Consider the following 20,632-nt stretch of genomic DNA (forward strand, 5'->3'; position numbering starts at 1 on the left):
CGCTGAATATTCAGGAAGTCTTGTTTTTGAGTTGGTGACGAGTCCGTACGTGACGTCACTAAAGGACCGCCCCCTGACCGAAAAAAGACACATTGTAGCAGTCCTTCATCAACGTCAATGTATTTTGCTGTACTTGTTTGGTCTGAGAACCGTGTTGCACCCAAAAGCCGCCAGAAGAGGGAGTACAAGCTCCATATAAGGAATTTATCAGCCTGTGGAAGCGGAGGTGGCCACTGGAGGTCGCCATTTTGTGCCTCTTTTTTTGGGTGAGAGATTTTCCCCCAATGTTGCCTCAAAATGGCACATATACTTCTTTAATCGATTGCAAACATGTATGCTTTCCTCTTCAGAACTACAGTAAAGTCTCGTTATATCGATATTCAAGGGAGTCCGAAAAAATATCGATATAACCGGGACTATCGATATATCCGACCCTGTTTGCATGTAATTTTCTCCGTGCGTGCATAGAAATAGTATCGATATAACCGGGACTATCTATATATCCGATATCGATATAACGAGACTTTACTGTATTTGAATCATATTCATAACTGGATGTGTAACAAGAAAGCATATTCTCCGAATCTGAAGCCATTGTTTTGATTCATAAGCAATGCAAGACGTCTTGGTGTGACGTCACGAACTGTGGGCGGGACTTTCTGAAAATGCCCAATTCGCAGCTCATTTTTTTTGCAGATTTTGGACACTTTAAGTCATTTTGATTGGTGTTTTGCATTTGACTAAAAATATCATATGCGTGTTTTGGGTATTTCAGATGCTATCAAACATTTTTCTGGTGTCAGTTAAAAAACAAAAAAGTGACGTCGGTTGTCCTTTAAGCTAATGGGCTCTATTGAAGCAGTTGATTTGCTTGAACGGATGAGATAAAAGCATTCGGGGAGGGTAAAACCATCAAAGAAATCTTGTTTTCTAATCACAGATTTTCATTCCCCGCCGTGGAAGCACACGATGCCGAACAAAACTTAAAAAGGCACAAGCGGTCGGTCATTTAACACACATGGCGCTTGGTGTCCCCGCCCCCCCCGCCAAGGCTGTAATTAGTGCTGGCGTGTTGGTAGGGACGGACGGGGTGGGGGCCGAATGCCAAACGACGGCAGGCGTCCCTCTGCGGCCACATCTTAAGGGGGCGGGGCGGCCCTGACCTCCCTCTGGGAGGCGCCGCATTGTGCGTCCACATGCACAGTCGCAATAAAGGACAACCGGACAAGTTGTGTCCATAATTTGTAAAATCGCTTCAAATCACTTCTACTGAGCTTATTTTACAAAGATTCCACCGCATATAGCGATATTTTACATTTTAACATTCAGGCTGAATATTCAGGAAGTCTTGTTTTCGAGTTGATGACGATGCCTGACGTCACTGAAGGAACGCCCCTGACCGAGAAAGTGACACACAATGCATTTTGGGGGTCTGAAAACTTTGTGTTGATGGCGAAATAAGAAGGAAAAACATAAATAATGTGATGGTGAATCGTTGTGTGTTGCACCAAGACTACTATTTGATACTAGTTCACACAAATCAGCCCCTTTCCAACAGAGCTTGGGCACCATCTTGTGCATTTTCTGGGATGCTACATTGGAGTCCAGACGGCTCAAAATGAGACGGAAGGACTTCTTTAATGGATTGGAAACATGTATGCTTTCCTCTTCAGAACTATTTGAATCATATTCATAACTGGATGAGTAACAAGAAAGCATCTTCTCCGAATCTGAACTCTCTGACGCCATTGTTTTGTGTCTGGAGTATCCTGGCGTGACATCACAAGCTAGGGGGCGGGCCCTTCTGAAACTCGCCATTTCCCAGGTCATTTTGAAGCAGTTTTGGTCAACTTTAAGTCATTTTTATTGGTGTTTTGCATTTGACTGCCTGCGTGTTTTGGGTATTTTAGATGCTATTAAACGTTTTTCTGATGTCAGTTGGGAAACAAACAAAAAAAATGGTGTCGGTTGTCCTTTAAAAGGAGCTGTTTGAGATAAAACAGCGCACATTTGGGACACACGTTTCCACAAATTACTTTCTGTCAAAAAAAGTGTGCAAAAAAACCACTGAGCATCTTGGGAATGTGTTGATGCACTTCCAAGGTTAACTCGCAGTCCATGAGCTGAAGGCCGCATGCTCTTGGAGGACTTTGTAAGCCAAAACTACATTAAGGGTGGAGTTTGGTACGGCTTAGCGTGGAGCGTGCTTCTGTCTCACTTCCTCAGCTCACGTCTGTGAAAGTCGAAGCAACAGGGGGGACGGCGGTGGGGGGGGGCAACGTGATACTTTGTAGCCACCAGACTTTCAGGTTCAACATGCATGGTGGGCGCGTTTGAGGAGAGAGGGGGCGTTAGTAATCCCCAAAACCGGTTGCTCGGCACTATTTGTCACCATGCAATCCAAAGTGCGTTGCACATTTGGTCCATTGAAGAATGACTGACACATTAGTGAAATTTGGAGCTATAGAGTGATACCTCGGTTCACGAACTTTTTTTGGTTTACCAACGTTACATTTATGAAAATTTTACCTTGGCATACAAACTTTTTTTCACACACAGAGCTGCCTCAATGAGGGATGTGTCATTCGCGAACGAGCCCGTTCTAACAACAAAATGGCAGCCGACTGTTTTTGTCCTCTATTCGCCGCCCCTAGTCTTCGGTTAAAGCCACGTGATTGGTCAAGAACGCAGCCGTGAGCGGAGGTGGTTTAAACACTAGAGACAGGCAGACGACACTGAGAGAGTTTCAACTGTGATAGTTCAAAGTGTAGACTGCAAGGTTAAAATATCCCATCAATCAGGCTCCACAAACAACCCGCACAAGCCATCTGTACACCTGATGCAAAAAGCTATCAACCCAGTTAAACAGTACACAATTGATGAGGAACTAGGTAAAATTATCGCAGAGAAAGCACCTACAAGGGATCATTCCTCAAGATGGTGATAGAAGAAGGCTACGTTCCTCATCAAGTGCTGATGAAAGCGGCCACTCCATTGCATCAAGCCATCAACGACTATCACAAAAGTAAATAAAACGACTTTATTATACAGTACAGTTTATTTCTTTAATTATAATACCATAGCACATTTATTATACATAAAATAAGGTATATTTTGTGTAGTTTTAAGGCTTATTTAGTAGAAAATTATGTTTTATGGGGACCTGGGAACTGATTATTCTCATTTTAATGGTTTCCTATTGAAAATTCATTTCGGGATACAGACTTTTCGCCTTACACACTTTGTCTGGGAACCAATTAAGTTCGTAAGCCATGGCATCACTGTATTGGAAAATAAAATAAACTTGGTTTGTTTCGTCTTTAAAATTAACAGGTTTATCACTCGAGTCCTCCATTATTAGGGGTGTTTTTGGGTGGTGGACAGGTAGACCAGCCCTTTTAAGTCCATTTAAAATGGCGGTGGCTTATTTCAGTCTTCAGACGTCACGGTCAGAACGCATCGAAGGCTGAGTAGGCGACGGCGTACGTCAATGTTTACCTTGTTCTCTGTGACTTTGCCCAAAGGTTTTTTGAAAAAAGAAGTCCTGGCTGTGAAAAAGTATTCCTCGGAGTCGTCCTCCAAGCTGCTGTAGCCACTGCTCATGGTGCTCCTCCACGTCATTGGCGAGGACACTCTTCTCGTTTCCAACTCGACCGCATCAAACTACTTGCCGACCAAACAAAAAGTACCAATTCACTTGAAAAAAAAACAAAAAAAAAACAAAGTAAAACGGAGTTAAGCGCAGTTCAAACGCTCGCTTCGGTCGACGCTCGCTTGTTTCGAGATCGTTTCCGCTTTCTGAGCCGCTCACCAGCCTTCCTGCCCGCACGCAGTCGCTCCGCTCCCCCGGCGCGACTCATTTAACCGTCCCCATCTTTAAAAGAAAAGGTTCACAACAACATACATTCGCCAAAGTTCACATTTGTACACGGTTAAGTCAATATATAAAAATATATACCTTGGGGAAGTTACGCTTTCATCTCAACGAGGAGCAGTTGAAGCCGACTGTTAGAAACTCTCCGCTCAAGAACGTATACAGTAAGACCACGCCCTCTACTAGAGCTATTCGGTAGAGCAGCCAATAGCAAAACAAGCGGCCAAGTTCCGCCTCATACACGACAACCACCAATCAGGGCCCGGATAGCTGTTGCTTGCGTCTCCACTACGGATGAAAAAGTAACACCACGCCCCTTAGTAGTGCTATCGGGTAGATCAGCCAATAGTAAAAAAGCACCAAATCCCGCCTGATAGACGACGACTAACCAATCGGCGCCCGGATAGCTATTGCTCGCGTCACTACTACGGAATTAAAATATACAGTAGATCGTTTTTTTTAATCAAACTAATGAAAAGTTTTATATCATAAACGAACAAGCAAAAAATATTTCAGTTGTATATTCTTAAAAAATGCCGAATATATTTCCTAAGTTACTGCTAAAATGTTGAATTTGGTTATTTGTATGTGACTTACAGAAAACAATTTTAAGTACATCGATGAGAAGGTTTCTTCAGCCGTCATCTGTACAAAAGTGAAGGTTTCGGAAACCTTCACTTTTGTACAGATGACGGCTGAAGAAACCTTCTCATCGATGGACCACTCCTGTACGACTGAGAGCTTACACAGACGAATTTTAAGTACACATAGTAATTCTCTGTACCAGGTATTATAATAATACATTACATTTTAAGCGCGTTGGTTACTACTTCATGCAATATATGTTCACATAAAGATTTTGTTAGTGTACACTACACTACTGACCCCAAAAACAGTATTTTCAATGGGGGTAAACAAAAACATGAAAAGGGATTGCGAACCGTGACTAAGTGAAAATTCACAAGCGTTAAAGGCCTGAGGCAATGCAGTTTTCTTCGTAAACCGATACTGTACATCAGGCGAATGTGTCATTCACGCACCACGAAGAGGAATACGGTTACCCACATTCCTAAAATAAAAGGTCAGCAGCAGTTTGTCACAGCTGTGCGTGCCACTGCTGCAACATTAACCTTTGGCTATCTATTAGCTAGCTATCTAGCTGGCTATCTATTTGCTCTCCATTTGCTCCCTTGAGAATTTTGAAAGGCGCTTAGAAATGAAAAGTATTATTATTATTAGCTATCTTGCTAGCTAGCTAGCTATGTAGCTGGCTATTCATTAGTTATATGGCTGTCTAGCTAGTTAGCTAACTGACTAGATGGCTATCTATTAGCTAGTTGGCTGGCTTTCTATTTATTTGAGTTACTTCCGGGTTGAGTGAACGCTGCCGCTTCTCAACCGCAGAAAAAACCGATCCTGTGACTGTAAAGTGACCTTGAGAGTTTTGAAAGGCGCTTAGAAATGAAATGTATTATTATTATTAGCTATCTGGCTAGCTAGCTAGCTAGCTAGCTATGTAGCCGGCTATTCATTAGCTATATGGCTGTCTAGCTAGTTAGCTAACTGTCTAGCTGGCTATCTATTAGCTATCTGCTAGCTAGCTTTCTATCTATTTGAGTTACTTCCGGGTTTAGTGAACGCTGCCGCTTCTCAACCGCAGAAAAAAACGATCCTGTGACTGTAAAGTGACCTTGAGAGTTTTGAAAGGCGCTTAGAAATGAAATGTATTGTTATTATTAGCTATCTGGCTAGCTAGCTAGCTATGTAGCTGGCTATTGATTAGCTATATGGCTGTCTAGCTAGTTAGCTAACTGTCTAGATGGATATCTATAAGCTAGTTGGCTGGCTTTCTATCTATTTGAGTTACTTCCGGGTCGAGTGAATGGTGACGCATGTGGCTGCCGCTTCTCAACCGCAGAAAAAACCGATCCTGTGACTGTAAAGTGACCTTGAGAGTTTTGAAAGGCGCTTAGAAATGAAATGTATTATTATTATTAGCTATCTGGCTAGCTAGCTAGCTATGTAGCCGGCTATTCATTAGCTATATGGCTGTCTAGCTAGTTAGCTAACTGTCTGGCTGGCTATCTAATAGCTATCTGTCTATCTATTTGAGTTACTTCCGGGTTGAGTGAACGCTGCCGCTTCTCAACCGCAGAAAAAACCGATCCTGTGACTGTAAAGTGACCTTGAGAGTTTTGAAAGGCGCTTAGAAATGGATTATTATTATGATAAAATTATTCTTCGTCATCGCGGCTATTTCGCGCCCATTCGTTGACTTCAAATGATGTCACGATGAGATTGTCTGAGTTGGACGTCTTCATTCTCAATCGGCAGACGGCGTGGCTTTTATTTCACTACGAAAACAGCCCACACAGGTGAACTAAAAAGCCACAAGCCACAAAAAAAAAAACACAGGTTGAACAAGTTGAGCTACGGAACAAAATATGCGTATACACTAAATCACGCCAAGCACACAAGCACCACCCCTGGGAGATGTTCCGGGCCCAAAAATAAACGTGGCACAAAAGACGCAGCCAAGCCAACCAGTCATCCATCTTGTCTTTTGGCCAAATCTAAAACACACAGGCGCACGCACACAAGCTCGCGTAGACAACGGCGTACGCACGCGTTTTCAGATAAGCAGGCCTAGCTTTTGACCTTTTACTGCATTGTAAAAAAAAAAATAAAAATAAATACAAAGACAGAAGACACAATTTCAGTTTCTGTCTTTATATTCGTGTAACTGCATCTGCAAAGTGTGACGTGTCATTTGTGGTGTTTTTTTTTTAAAGGGTGTTCCTTTTCATCATGTTAACCTCAAAGTGAAAAAAAGCTTGTGATTTAGTCGTGTGTGTGTGTGTGTGTGTGTGTGTGTGTGTGTGTGTGTGTGTGTGCTCCCAGGTGTTGAATAACTGACAAGATCTCCTGCCAAAAGGCCCGAGGAGCTCGGAAGCCGATCTTCAAAGTGTCAACGTGTGCCTTTTCATTTGCCGGCATGTTCACACATGTTGCATGTACAATGAGACCTCAACTTACAAACACCTCAACGTACAAACTTTTTGTCTTACAAACGTCAAATTTATGAAAATTAAACCTTATAATAAGCACTATTTTCATAACACACACCCACCACGGCTGGTGGAGTGATCTTCGGCGGAAGCACACGACCGAACAGCACCAACAGTCCTTATGGAAGGTGACTCTCCTTCCATAAGCCATCGACGACAATCAAAAAGGTCAATAAAACTTTATTTTACAGCACAGTTCATTTCTTCAATTACAGTCGTCATGTAATGCGCCTCTCTTTCCAAACAGCAATTCCTTTTGACCTCCAAAGGCATTCCATCAAGCCATAAATAACCATCACAAATGTAAATAAAGTGACTTTATGATACAATGGAACTGTATAGTGCCACTTAGCAGTTTTTTTGACAACGATACTAGTGCAGCGTGTTCTACCGGAAACAAATTCCTTGTGTGTTCTACATACTTGGCAATAAAGATGATTCTGATTCTGATTCTGATTCTGATGCAGTGTATTTCTTTCATTACAATACAATAGCACATTTATTATACATAGAATAAGGTATGTTGTGTGTAGTTTTAAGGCTTATTTAGTTGAAAAGTATATTTTATGGAAACCCGGGAACGGATTATTCCCATTTTAATGGTTTCCTATGGGAATTCTTTTTTTGAGATACACACTTTTCGCCTTACACACTCTGTCCAATTAAGTTCGTATGTTGAGGTCTCACTGTAGCTGCTCAAGTGGATCTGCAAGGGGGAATCCTGCAACACGGAAGCCCGGCGGGCTGACCCACTTGTCTCAGTGGAGCTACAAGGCAGCCGGCGACAGACTTCGCATCATCTGCCAGGAGATTACAGTTTGGCGGATAAACCAGCTGGGGGTGGCGTAGGGCGCAGAGGGTGGGGATACAGGTTTGACCCCGCCGGCTACCCTGACCAGCACGCCATTCAAATACAGTGATACCTCAGCTTACCAACGCTTTAGCTCACAAACATTTCACCTCACGAACATTACATTCGTGAGCATATCTAGTCTTTTGATTGGATTGGATTTGCCTTTATTAGTTGTCGCAGTGGAGAAAAATTACATTTCACAGCAGCAAAGTGTAAAAGTAGAAAAACAAAACACAGGAGCCGCTGGAAAGGCAGCCACTCTCGCTCACTCGCTGTCTTGGCTGACAAACTGGTTTTCGGCGGATGAACACCAAACCACACGGTCGAAAAGCGCCACGGTGGCTGGCGGACTAGTTTTCCATACACATTTTCTTTGAGTGCAGACGTAGTTTGTTACCGAGTGGAGTGGAGTATTAATGAATAACTAGTTATCAAATCTGAAGTCAAGAATAATGATTGTTATTGTGGTTTATATCCAAAAATATGACATTTTGGTTAAGAATTTAGCAAGCATCATGGAATTTCATATATTTGATTTGCTTTCGCGGGCCGAAAAAATTGATGTGGTGGGCCGGATTTGGCCCGCAGGCCTTGACTTTGACACCTGTGTTTTAAGGCTTATTTCAGAGAAAAATATGTTTTATGGTGACCTGGGAACGGATTATTCTCATTTTAATGGTTTCTTATGGGAAATAAATGTTCGGCGGATGAACTTTTCGCCTTACACACACTTTCTGGGAACCAATTAAGTTCGTAAACTGAGGTATCACTGTACTTGAACGAAGCCGTTGTTTGTGGAAGATAGGGAATTTTTTTTATTATTATATTATTATGTTATAATTATTATTATTATTCATTCCACCATCAGGAGCTCTTATTTTACAATTTTGTCAAATTGGATTGTCTCTTTGTGAGCTCATCAAATCAAATTGAGGTCAAAATATTGCGCCTGTTGTCAAAACCTCCCAAAAGGGAACCTTTGTCTATCCTGACCCGCATGCGACCCGCTTAATCCTTAAAAGATTATTCCTCAGCGTCTGCCATAATTCATGTCTGACACACACACACACACACACACGCACGCACGCACACACGCACACACACACACACACACACACACACACACACACACACACACACACACACACACACACACACACACACACACACACACACACACACACACACGCACACGCACACGCGCACACACACACACGCACACACACACGCACATTCGTGTTTCAATGGTTTTGTGAGGTCCGGATATAACTCCAGATAAGGAGTGAGGACCACCGTTGCTGATAAGTTTAGAGAAGATCGAGTGTGACATTTGAACACTAAATGTCACTCCATTTCCAACTTCAACTTTTTGAAACACAAAGAAATAAAAAGTGGACTTGAAACTGAAATAACAGTAGGAGTGAGGTTTCTGAATGGCTACATTCAAAGTCCTCACCCCTGTGGTGAATTTGGTTAAAATATCGATTTACTTTTTGCGGTATGAACTTTTTCCTCTCATTAAACACGAACACACACACACACATGAACACACACAGTGAGTAAAATGTGTGTGTATCCAAGTGAAATGAAAATACACACCAAAAAATCATTTTGGGTGAATTTGTGAGGACCTCTCAGAAACTTTAACAGATGCATATATACACCCCCTAGAAGCCTTTAGAATGAAAAACTTGTGAGGACCGGACAAAATGTCTTCACTTCGTATAGTATAAAATGTTAGTAGTCCTCACAAGACTAGTCATACAAACACACACACACACACACACACACACACACGCACGCACACACACACACACACGCACACACACACACACACACACACACACACACTCCTGTTTCAATGGTTTTGTGAGGTCTGGATATAACTCCAGATAAGGAGTGAGGACCACCGTTGCTGATAAGTTTAGAGAAGATCGAGTGTGACATTTGAACACTAAATGTCACCCCATTCCCCACTTCAACTTTTTGAAACACAAAGAAATAAAAAGTGGACTTGAAACTGAAATAACAGTAGGAGTGAGGTTTCTGAATGGCTACATTCAAAGTCCTCACCCCTGTGTTGAATTTGGTTAAAATATCGATTCACTTTTTGCGGTATGAACTTTTTCCTCTCATTAAACACGAACACACACACACACACACACACACACACACGAACACACACAGTGAGTAAAATGTGTGTGTATCCAAGTGAAATGAAAATACACACCAAAAAATCATTTTGGGTGAATTTGTGAGGACCTCTCTGGAACTTTAACAGATGCATATATAGACCCCCTAGAAGCCTTTAGAATGAAAAACTTGTGAGGACCGGCCAAAATGTCTTCACTTCGTATAGTATAAAATGTTAGTAGTCCTCACAAGACTAGTCATACAAACACACACACACACACACACACACACACACACACACACACACACACACACACACACACACACACACACACACACACACACACACACACACACACACACACACACACACACACACACACACAGTGCACAATTCAATGGTGACATATTTCATGTCCTTGCACAGTTTACCAACATTTGCTTTGAATGAATCTTTTCGCTCCCAACACACAAAAAAAGACCCGATGGATCACAAGCCAAGCCTGAACAAGAGCGTCATTCTTCCGTTTTCGAAAGGATGCGATGAACACTCGCTAGATTCCCCCCCGCGTACCATTGGTAGCGTGCGTCTGTTCTGCAGACTGGAGTCAGAATGAGATCATTTCAAGGTTTGAAAACAAATACAGTGATACCTTGGCTTACGAACTTCATCGGTTCTCAGATAGAGTGTGTAAGGCGAAAAGTGTGTATCCCAAAAAATAATTGCCCATAGCAAACCATTAAAATGAGAATAATCCGTTCCCAGATCCCCATAAACATAATTTTCTTCTTTCTAATTTTTGAAGCCTTAAAGGACAACCGACGCCTTCGGAGAAGTTGTGTCCATAATTTGTAAAATGACTTCAAATGACTTCTACTGTGCGGATTTTAATAAGATTCCATGACATATAGCTATATTTTACGTTTTAAGACTCGCGAAGGAAGTCTTATTTTCGAGTTGATGACGTCACGTCTGGATAGCCCCTGACCGAGAAAACGACACAATGCATTTTGGGTACTTTTTTTGTCTGAAAACGTCATGATGATGGCGAAATTAGAAGGAAAATACATAAATAACGCAATGGTGAATCGTTGTGTGTTGCACCAAGACTACTATTTCATACTAGTTCACACAAATTGCCAGCAGACAAATCAGCCCATTTCCAACGGAGCTTGGGCGCCATCTTGTGCATTTCCTGGGACACTACATTGGAGTCCAGACGCCTCAAAATGAGACGGAAGGACTTGCAAACTTGTATGCTTTCCTCTTCAGAACTATTTGAATCATATTCATAACTGGATGAGTCACAAGAAAGCATCTTCTCCCAATCTGAAGCCAACAAGCAAAGTTGAAACGAGTCCAAATGTCACAGTTTTCTATCCATTTTGTCACTCCCTCTGTCGTCTGCCCGTCTCTTTCATGTTTAAAGCACCTCCCCTCACCGCTGCGTTCTTGACCAATCACGTGGATTTAACCGACGACTGGGGGCGGGGAATAGAGGACCAAAACAAGCCGACTGCCATATTCTTGTTAGGAGAACGGGCTCGTTCGCGAACGACACATCACTCATTGTGGCAGCTCCGTGTGTATCCCGAAAAATAGTTCGTATGCCAAGGTAAAATGTTCGTAAATGTAACGTTCGTAAATGAAAAGTTCGTAAGCCAAGGGGTTCGTAAACCGAGGTATCACTGTAATAGAATCTTTAAAACCTTCAAAATGGGACAAATTGTCTGCCTTGCTAGCGAGCGTGCACGCATGCATGCAAGCCGGGCGGTCGGACGTCACACACTCACAACGTGCGCTCTGTTGACACTTGATTACTTTCACTCCGACATAGTTCACAGTCATTAGCCGCAAATCCAATCAAGTTGTTGACTGAATGAAGAAATTGACCTGTAATGGTTGCCGCATGGCTGCCGTCTTGCTAAATATGGAAAGTATATGTTAATGAAAATCACAAACCTAACGCGCACAGTGTGACCCTTTCGAGGAGTTGAACTTTGACCTTTGGGAGACAACGCACCTGCTGCCCTCGTCATCAACACAGTTCACTGACCTTCTCACAGTAATCCATCGCTTGCTCTGTTGACGTTTTACTCCTCAAATGCACTAAATGATAATAATAATAATACAGAATTATAATAATAATAATAATAATAATAATAATAATAATATCAATTATCTATATATATTATAATAATATCTATATCTATTAGCTTGCTAGCTAATAGATAACTGATAGATGGCTAGTCAGCTAGGTAGCTAATGGATTGCAAATAAATAAGCAAACAGATAGCTAGCTAGGTACCCAACTAGATAGCTAGCAAGCTAATAATAATAATAATAATAATAATACAGTTCATTTCTAAGCACCTTTCAAAACTCTCAAGGTCACTTTACAGTCACAGGATATTTTTTTTCTGTGGGTAAGCAGTGGCAGCCACATGCGCCAGCGTTCACTCAACCCGGAAGTAACTCAAATAGATAGCAAGCTAGCTACCTAGCGAATAGATAGCTAATAGCTCGTAAATAAATAGCTAATAGCTAGCGAATAGATATATATTAGCTAGCAATAGCTAGCTAATAGCTAGCGAATAGATAGGTAATAGCTAGCGAATAGATAGCTAATACCTAGCAAATAGATAGCTAATACATAGTGAATAGATAGCCAATAGCTAGCTAGCTATATATCAGTATAAATAATAATACATTTCATTTATAAACGCCTTTCAAAACTCTCAAGGTCACTTTACAGTCAGGGGATATGTTTTTCTGTGGGTGAGCAGCGGCAGCCACACGTACCAGCGTTCACTCAATCCGGAATAACTCAAAAAGATAGAAAACTAGCTAGCTAGCCAATAGATAGCTAGACAGCTAATAGCTAGCTAGCTAGTTAATATGTTTCCTGACTCAAATTGCTAGGTAGCTAGCAATATAGCTAATAGATGGCAAGCTTGTTAGATAGCTAATATGAAATATAAATATCCATTGTCCATTAATTTTTTTTTCCAGCGAACAGTAGCTAGCTAAATAGCTAGATATGGCTTTTATTCCACAAACATGGACGCATATTTGTCTTTTTTTTATTTGTTTCTTAAATGCGTCTCTTTTAGTGAATGCATGTGAATGGACCGCCCTCTTGTGGTTTTCTACGGCATTGCAAGTAAAAATATTTGTGTAGAGATCATTTGTTTATACAGTAATGGACAGCCCTCTTGTAGCATTCTACGTCATTGCGACCTAAAGTATTTTTGTATAAATAGATAATTTGATGATTTCTATCTATTTTTTTGATCAACCTCTGATCAAGGAGGAGACTTTGCTGTGCGGTTGCTTGGAATTGAAGCGGATTTACGTGGGACAGGAAATGTGAGACAATCTCTTTTTGTCAATGGATGCTACAGCTTTGTGTTTGCTTTCAACATTTAGCTAATAGCAGAGCAGCACATTTCACCATGATGTCCCTGATCCATTGGTGAAAAGGACGCTTTGATCCTGTCCTCTTGCATCTAGAAATGCTTCTTACAACAAAGAGGGGACAGAAAGTGCTTAAGACTGAATGACTGTATGTGTTTTTTTGTGTTTTGTTGTTGTTGTTTTGACTTCAAGATGGCGTCGCGACAGTGGCTGCCTTTACAGCAACTCCTGGATTTTGTTTTTCGACTTCTTTCTTTCCTTTCCTCTTACTTTCATCCCTTTGATGCTGTGAAATGTAAATTTCTCCACTGCAAGACTAATAAAGGCTAATCCAATTCCAATCCAATATTAGTACATTTCATCACATTAATTTGAGTATTTTACAAAGACTATTTTTGTAATTTTTATTATGATTGTTTTTAGTGGCCAGTCTGATGATTGATTTTTCAGTTATTGCCACTTTTTCGACAGTTTGAGAGAGACGGCGTTATAAGCAGGCAGGTGCGTGCGTTAGCTTGTAGCAGACGTGCACATTTCACCATGCCGTCCCTGATCCACTGGTAAAAATGACTTCAAGTGTCCAAAAACGACTTCAAATTGAACCCGGAAGTGTCCAGTTTCAGAAGGTCCCGCCCCCTTGTTCGTGACGTCACGGCAAGACGTCTTGCATTGCTGCAGAATCCAAACAATGACTTCAGATTGTGAGAATATGCTTTCTTGTTACACATCCTGTTATGAATATGATTCAAATACTTCTGAAGAGGAAAGCATACATGTTTGCAATCCGTTCAAGAATTATATGTGCCATTTTGAGGCAACATTGGAGGAAAATCTCTCACTCAAAAAAAAAAAGAGGCACAAAATGGCGACCTCCAGTGGCCACCTCCGCTTCCACAGGCTGATAAAGTCCTTATATGGAGCTTGGACTCCCTCTTCTGTTGGCTTTTGGGTGCAACACGGTTCTCAGACCAAACATGTACAGCAAAATCCATTGCCGTTGATGAAGGACTGCTACAATGTGTCTTTTTTTCGGTCAGGGGGCGGTCCTTTCGTGACGTCACATACGGACTCGTCACCAACTCAAAAACAAGACTTCCTGAATATTCAGAGTGAGTCTTAAAACGTAAAATAGAGCTATATGCGGTGGAATCTTTGTAAAATACGCTCAGTAGACGTCATTTGAAGCCATTTTACAAATTATGGACGCAAGTTGTCCGCAGACGTCGGTTGTCCTTGAAGAATGCCTGTCTGTGTCTTTTGTCATTTTATTTATTTTGTTTTTTTGTTGTTTTGACTTCAAAATGGCGTGCCAAGAGCGGCTGCCTTTACAGCAACTCTTGTATTTTGTTTTTCTACATCTTCCTTTCCTTTCCTCTTACTTTCATGACTTTGCTGCTGTGAAATGTACATTTCTGCAATGAGAGTTGAATAAAGGCTCATCCAATCCAACCTAAAGTACACTAAAAATGACACGCAGACACGCACGCAAATACTGACATGCGATGGAGGCACGCGGCCGTCGTCGTCGTCGTGGTTGTTGTTGTTGAGCCGGTCCTGGGTGACGGGTGAGCTCGCCAGCGGCACCGCGGCCGTTGCGGGGTGACAGTCCAGACTGACGCGGCTACGACAGGCGGCGTGACACGCGTACTTGCAGCCTGCAAAGGTACAAGAGACGCCAATCAATCAATGTCCCGGAGATCGCTGGTCCACTCGCTCCCAATCTCCAGTCTTTCTACGCAATGGGTCAGGTAGATACTGTCCCCGCCCCCTGCTGTGAAATTTTGCCGAGCGAGCGGTTTGTGTGGCGAGCGCTGAGTCATGCTTTTTGCGGCCTAACCCACTGACGTCTCCTGTTATGACTGGCGGACGTCCGTCGGATTTTGTACCCCCGACACACATTCTCTGCACGGCGGAGTCTTGTCATTTCCATTTGGAGAGCTCTTGCGGTCAGTAGCAGAGCGCACGGAGGGGTCAAAAGGTCACCGGTTTTAACCCCAGACTGCTGTTTCGAGTTAGCAACAAGGAAAAAAAAAAAAATCAAGAAACCAAAAACCAGGGTTAGACCGCCATCTATGGTTGGAAGCAAAACTTTTGGGGGGCTTCTTTTTCGGGGCGATCGTTGGGGCCTGAAATTATCAGGTGTGTCTACAATGAAATGAACCACAAGAGAGTATCAAGAAGCTACGGTGAAAAAGACAAAGAATCTCAAAACGCCCAACCTGGAAGAATTTTCCAATTAGCAACAAGAAATTTACGTCTGCGTAAGCTCTCAGTCGTACAGGAGTGGTCCATCGATGAAAAGGATTTTTCAGACATCATCTGTACTTCTTTGAAGGTGTCGGATGCTTCGCTTCTCATCCAAAATGCTTCATCAGCGAACTAAAATTTGCTGGTAGTTTTGGCCCTATATATATATATCCCTACAGTCCAGAGGTATACAGTACTCTGCTATGATGAGGCTAAACTGATTACTTCTATTGTCTTGCCTGATTATGGGGTCTACGACTGGCCTGATTGCCCCATTTGCTCTGGTATCACCTGATCAGCATAACTAAACCTATTGTCATCATCCGAAAAGAAATGTTAAACAATTTCGTGTTTTCTGGATTTCGGATGGGAGAAAGGCGCTGGGAAGGTGATTGCAACCACCTGGTAATGGCTAATTGCCGCTTGGACCTGATTGGCCAGAAGCTCAGGTGAACCGCCTTTAAAACCAGACTGAGGAAGTCCCTTCGAGAGGAAGAAAATACTTGCTGTATAACACCTATGTTGCCTAAGAAGTCTGTTGCAAGAGTGATGCAAATTAAACCTCACCCCACCATGGCGATTTAGTGAAGGGTTTTGGCGTTTTATGAAAATAGCTTCTTTTACTCGCCTTTCAAAGCATCTATTTTCTTTCACTAAGATTTTAAACCTCATTGTCGTCAAATGAGTGGTTGCTAGCTTTTAGGTGCATATGTAGTGCAGATTGAGGCGCACTAGTATTATCCCTGCGGTGTATTTTTTTGAGAATTTGTTTAGTCTCCCCGATGTATTGCTCTTTACAATTTTCATTTTTACAATCTATTGAATAGACTACATGAGTAATGTAGTACACAATACACCGCCACCTCCGGACTGTAGGGATATATATTGGGCCAAAACTACCAGCAAATTTGAGTTCACTGACGAAGCCTCTTGGATGAGAAACAAAACGACCGACACCTTCAAAGAAGTACACATGACGGATGAAGAAACCTTTTCACCAACAACAAATTTACTTTGGGAATGTTGATCACTTGCAAAAAAATAAAAATAAAAATCACAAAGCCATACTCCAAAAGACGTAATGAAGATGTAAACTCACCAGAGTGGCGCCACAACAAAGTGACCTCAGGTCGTCTCACGGTGGCTTGAAAACGCAAGAAAAAACCCGATAATCTCCGCAAAATTCGCCCAAAGTTTTTCACGACGCCCATCACGCACGCCACCGTGACGGAGGCTCCTCGTGCGAGCAACCGCCACCGCCGCTGTCCATGATTTGGCTTCTCACATTCGACACCGCTTTTGTGAGGGTCAGCTGCCTACCCCCCGTTGTTTATTCAGCCATTGTGACACTTGGGCTCCACAAAACACACACCCGCAAACCAACGGAGGGGACATATTGTGGGAAGGGTTTCACACCCACGCTTGAAATTCTACAGACGAGTGGACCGCGGGAACCCCGACGGAACGCAATCCCACAATTTTAACATTCGGACTGTTTTTGGTCCAATTTGAACCTCTTCAACTCACTTCTTGCACATCGTCCTTTAGTGTAGCTCCGAAGCATTATTTTTATCCAAACAGAGCAACTCACTTGAACATAGTTCCTCGGCAAGAAGATAGCATCAAAACGAGAGTAATGTTTGTGTGTGATAAAGAATAGACAGAATATAAGTTATCATATTTCAAAGTTTCACGCTGTTTCATGCTTAGTTGGCCGACCGCAAGGCCCACAATGGAAGCACAGAAAATCTGGGGTCAATCTGAGGTGGACAGACACATCCTGTTATACTGTCATACTGACTTGGTAACTCCTTTTACAGGAAGAGCTCATTCGCCAGGTTACAAATCTATCAGTTCGTGGAAAGACAACCCTTTAAAATGTCTACGTTCTGTTGGTTTATGGATGTTGGTGCTTGGCACGTCCACCGGCGTGGCATTCAAATCAAAGATACTATGTTTTACTAATGTATCACTTAAATTTGCAGATACTTTCAATAAATAGCTATCTATTGCTAGGTAAGAAGTTGGGTCATGAATGGCTGCGTCCCCTGCCGGCAGTAAAAGACAATCTTCCTGTCACGGCCCGAACAGTAGAACATGGATAATCATTTCTTGCTATGGCGTAAGCGCAAAAAACAAACTAGTCAAGGGACAGGTTTGAAGAAATTTGGATTGTTTCACCACGCCCCTCGAGCGTGTGTTAACTCATTTACTGCCAGATATGCAAAAATGTGTCCACTCAAGTGCCAGGGTTTTTGTCATTGTCACTCAAATTCCAGAACTTACAGAATATTGAGTTTTAGGACTACATAAACATTCAATACAGCGTTAGAAATCTTAGACTCTCTTCTTTCATCATAAAAAAAACAAGTTAATTCCTAAATTATATGGGTCTGGAGTTATATGAGCCTGAAATAGGTGCAGTTGTATAAAATACATTACAAACGTTAGTTTATATAGCGCTTTACCAACAGCTGAAGCTAGAAAAAAGCGCTAACATGGAAAAAAGGGTAATGATACCCCCTTGTGGAATAGAAAAAAAAAACATAGCCAGAGGCCATGCCCAGCGCTTTATCGGCACCAAAACAAGAAAAAAAACGAAACCCGAAAAAAAAGCGGCAATGGCGCTCTAGGTCATATTTTCAATTCCCGAATAAATTCGCAAATGGCAGCGAATGAGTAAATAAGTGAGCAACTCGGGCATAGTCCCAAAAGACACTTTTTGAAATCACGAAAAGGTCACTGTCTGTAAACAAAGTGGCGGCGGGTTCGAGGAATTTGCCGTCGGGCCGGCTTTCCTTTTGGACGGGAACCGGTCGGCCCGCATGCCGACGACATTCCAAGCGGCGTCGTGATTTCTCGCCTGTGTCGTTGCAATTCGCCGTTGGGGAAATTACTTTCCAGGTCGGTTACGGAAGAGTGGAAAGAAAAACATCTCCCGGCTAGCTTTATGTCATTAAGCTTGACATTCACGGCACAAAGATCAATACAGTAAGACCTCAACTTACAAACACCTCAACTTACAAACTTTTCGTCTTACAAACGTCAAATTTCTGAAAATTAAACCTTATAATAAGCACTATTTTCATAATACACACCCATCACGGCTGGCGGAGTGATCTTCGACGCAAGCACACGACCGAACAGCACCAGAGGTTAAGTTACCAACAGTCCTCATGTAATGCGCCTCTCTTTCCAAAGAGCAATTCCCTTTGACCTTCGACCTCCAACGCCATTCCATCAAGCCATCAATGACCATCACAAATGTAAATAAAGTGACTTTATGATACAATGCAGTGTATTTCTTTCATTACAATACAATAGCACATTTATTATACATAGAATAAGGTATGTTGTGTGTAGTTTTAAGGCTTATTTAGTTGAAAAGTATATTTTATGGAAACCCGGGAACGGATTATTTAATTTTAATGGTTTCCTATGGGAATTTTTTTTTGAGTTACACAGTTTTCGCCTTACACATTCTGTCTCCGGAGGATTTGACTTCTGGAGGAGGATTGCTGTGTTGAATATTATTATTATTACTGTATCTATTAGCTAGCTTTCTATCTATTTGAGTTACTTCCGGGTTGAGTGAACGCTGGAGCGTGTGGCTGCCGTCGCTCACCCACAGAAAAGCTTATCCTGTGACTGTAAAGTGACCATGAGAGTTTTGAAAGGCACTTAGAAATGAAATGGATTATTATTATTATTTAAACCAATATGTATTGTATTGCATTGTATTTTGGACAGCCGCCCTCATTTCAAGCTCATATAACTCCAGATGCATATAGTTTAGGAATTAACGCTTTTGTTTTCTGATGAAAGAAGAAAGTCTAAGGTTTCGTAGAAGTTTCTTGAATGTTTATGCAGCCCTAAAACTCAATATTCTATATTCTATTCTATATAAATGAAATGTATTATAAATTATTATTACTATTATTATCGGAAGAGCCCCTACCACCAGCCCGGGGTTTGTTTGTTTGTTTGTTTGTTTGTTTTCATGACTGACCTGCACAGGTGAGCCCCTCCTGGAAGATGTATTTGCAGCACACGTCGCACCAGGTGCCTTCCCCGCCGGCGCCAAAGTTGTGACCCTCCCCGGACTCTTCCTTCACGCGGGGGTCCCTTTCCCCGGGGGTGAAAATGGTCCTGACGTCGGGGGGTTTGAATCCTTTCTTCCGGCTGCGTGGAGGCCGCCCGCCGTGACCTTCGTCCCGCTCGCCGCCTCTCAAATCCGGGCTCCGCGGGGCTCCGCCGCTCCAAGCCGTCTCCAGACTCTCCGGACGGGGGGGCTGTGGGGACAGGTGCCGCCGGACCACTTTGACCATGACGCCCTTGTTGCTCTTCGGCAAACGAAGCATGGCGCCCGGTTGCGGCGTCGACGTCGTTTCCTCCGGAGACTCACTCGGCGCCGGTGCCGTTCGCCGGGCGTCGAGTCCGGGTAGCCGAAGGAGGTCGGCCGCGGGGACGGGGACGTGCTTGCGAGCCCCGTGGTGGTGGTGGTGGATCACCTTCATGGTTGAGTCGTGAAGCAAGCGCGTAGGCTTTCCTCGTGTTTCCTGGTCGGCGAGCAGGTTGAGGGAGTCGTCGCGGCTCAGAACGAGTCGGATCTCATTTCACAGGCGGCCGTAAGGCAGTGGCCGCTTGGGAAAATGCTAAATATAAAAAAAATTGATTTCAATTTGAGGCACGCGTTAACGTTTGAGGGGGCGGTTGAAGAACTAACTTGATTGGTGGAACTTCGTTTTACAATTTGGCAGATATCACGCCCAACGTAAGTTCGTCATTTGGGGCATTTAGGCATAAAGTTGGCTGACTGGTGCCGCACGATGCTGTCATAACTCACCAGACCACACGAGGGTGCTGTTTCGCTGGTCTTCAAAAGTCACCCTTGTTGCAGGGTTCATCCTGAAATTGGATTGGATTGGCCTTTATTAGTATTAAATACAAGAAATAATGAATTCATACATTTATAATAATGATAATACATTTCATTTATCAGCGCCTTTAAAAATTCTCAAGCTCATTTTACAGTCACA

At 42.6% G+C, this 20,632-nt stretch overlaps 1 protein-coding gene across 1 annotated transcript in view; it reads right to left on the bottom strand.

Moving 5' to 3' along the window:
- rassf3 (Ras association domain family member 3) overlaps positions 1 to 20,110 on the bottom strand; it is a 33,176-nt gene extending 13,066 nt beyond the window's left edge. The window contains exons 1-2 of the mRNA XM_088988579.1: positions 19,603 to 20,110; positions 14,844 to 15,001 (exon numbers count right to left, since the gene is read on the bottom strand). Coding sequence (XP_088844705.1) covers positions 14,844 to 15,001; positions 19,603 to 20,110 — 666 coding nt within the window. The remainder of the gene's footprint in view (positions 1 to 14,843; positions 15,002 to 19,602) is intronic.
- Positions 20,111 to 20,632: the final 522 nt, after the last annotated feature.

Source organism: Hippocampus bargibanti, linkage group LG22 (assembly GCF_051943395.1).
Source record: "Hippocampus bargibanti isolate YZ-2025 linkage group LG22, ASM5194339v1, whole genome shotgun sequence".
NCBI classification, from domain to species: Eukaryota; Metazoa; Chordata; class Actinopteri; order Syngnathiformes; family Syngnathidae; genus Hippocampus; species Hippocampus bargibanti.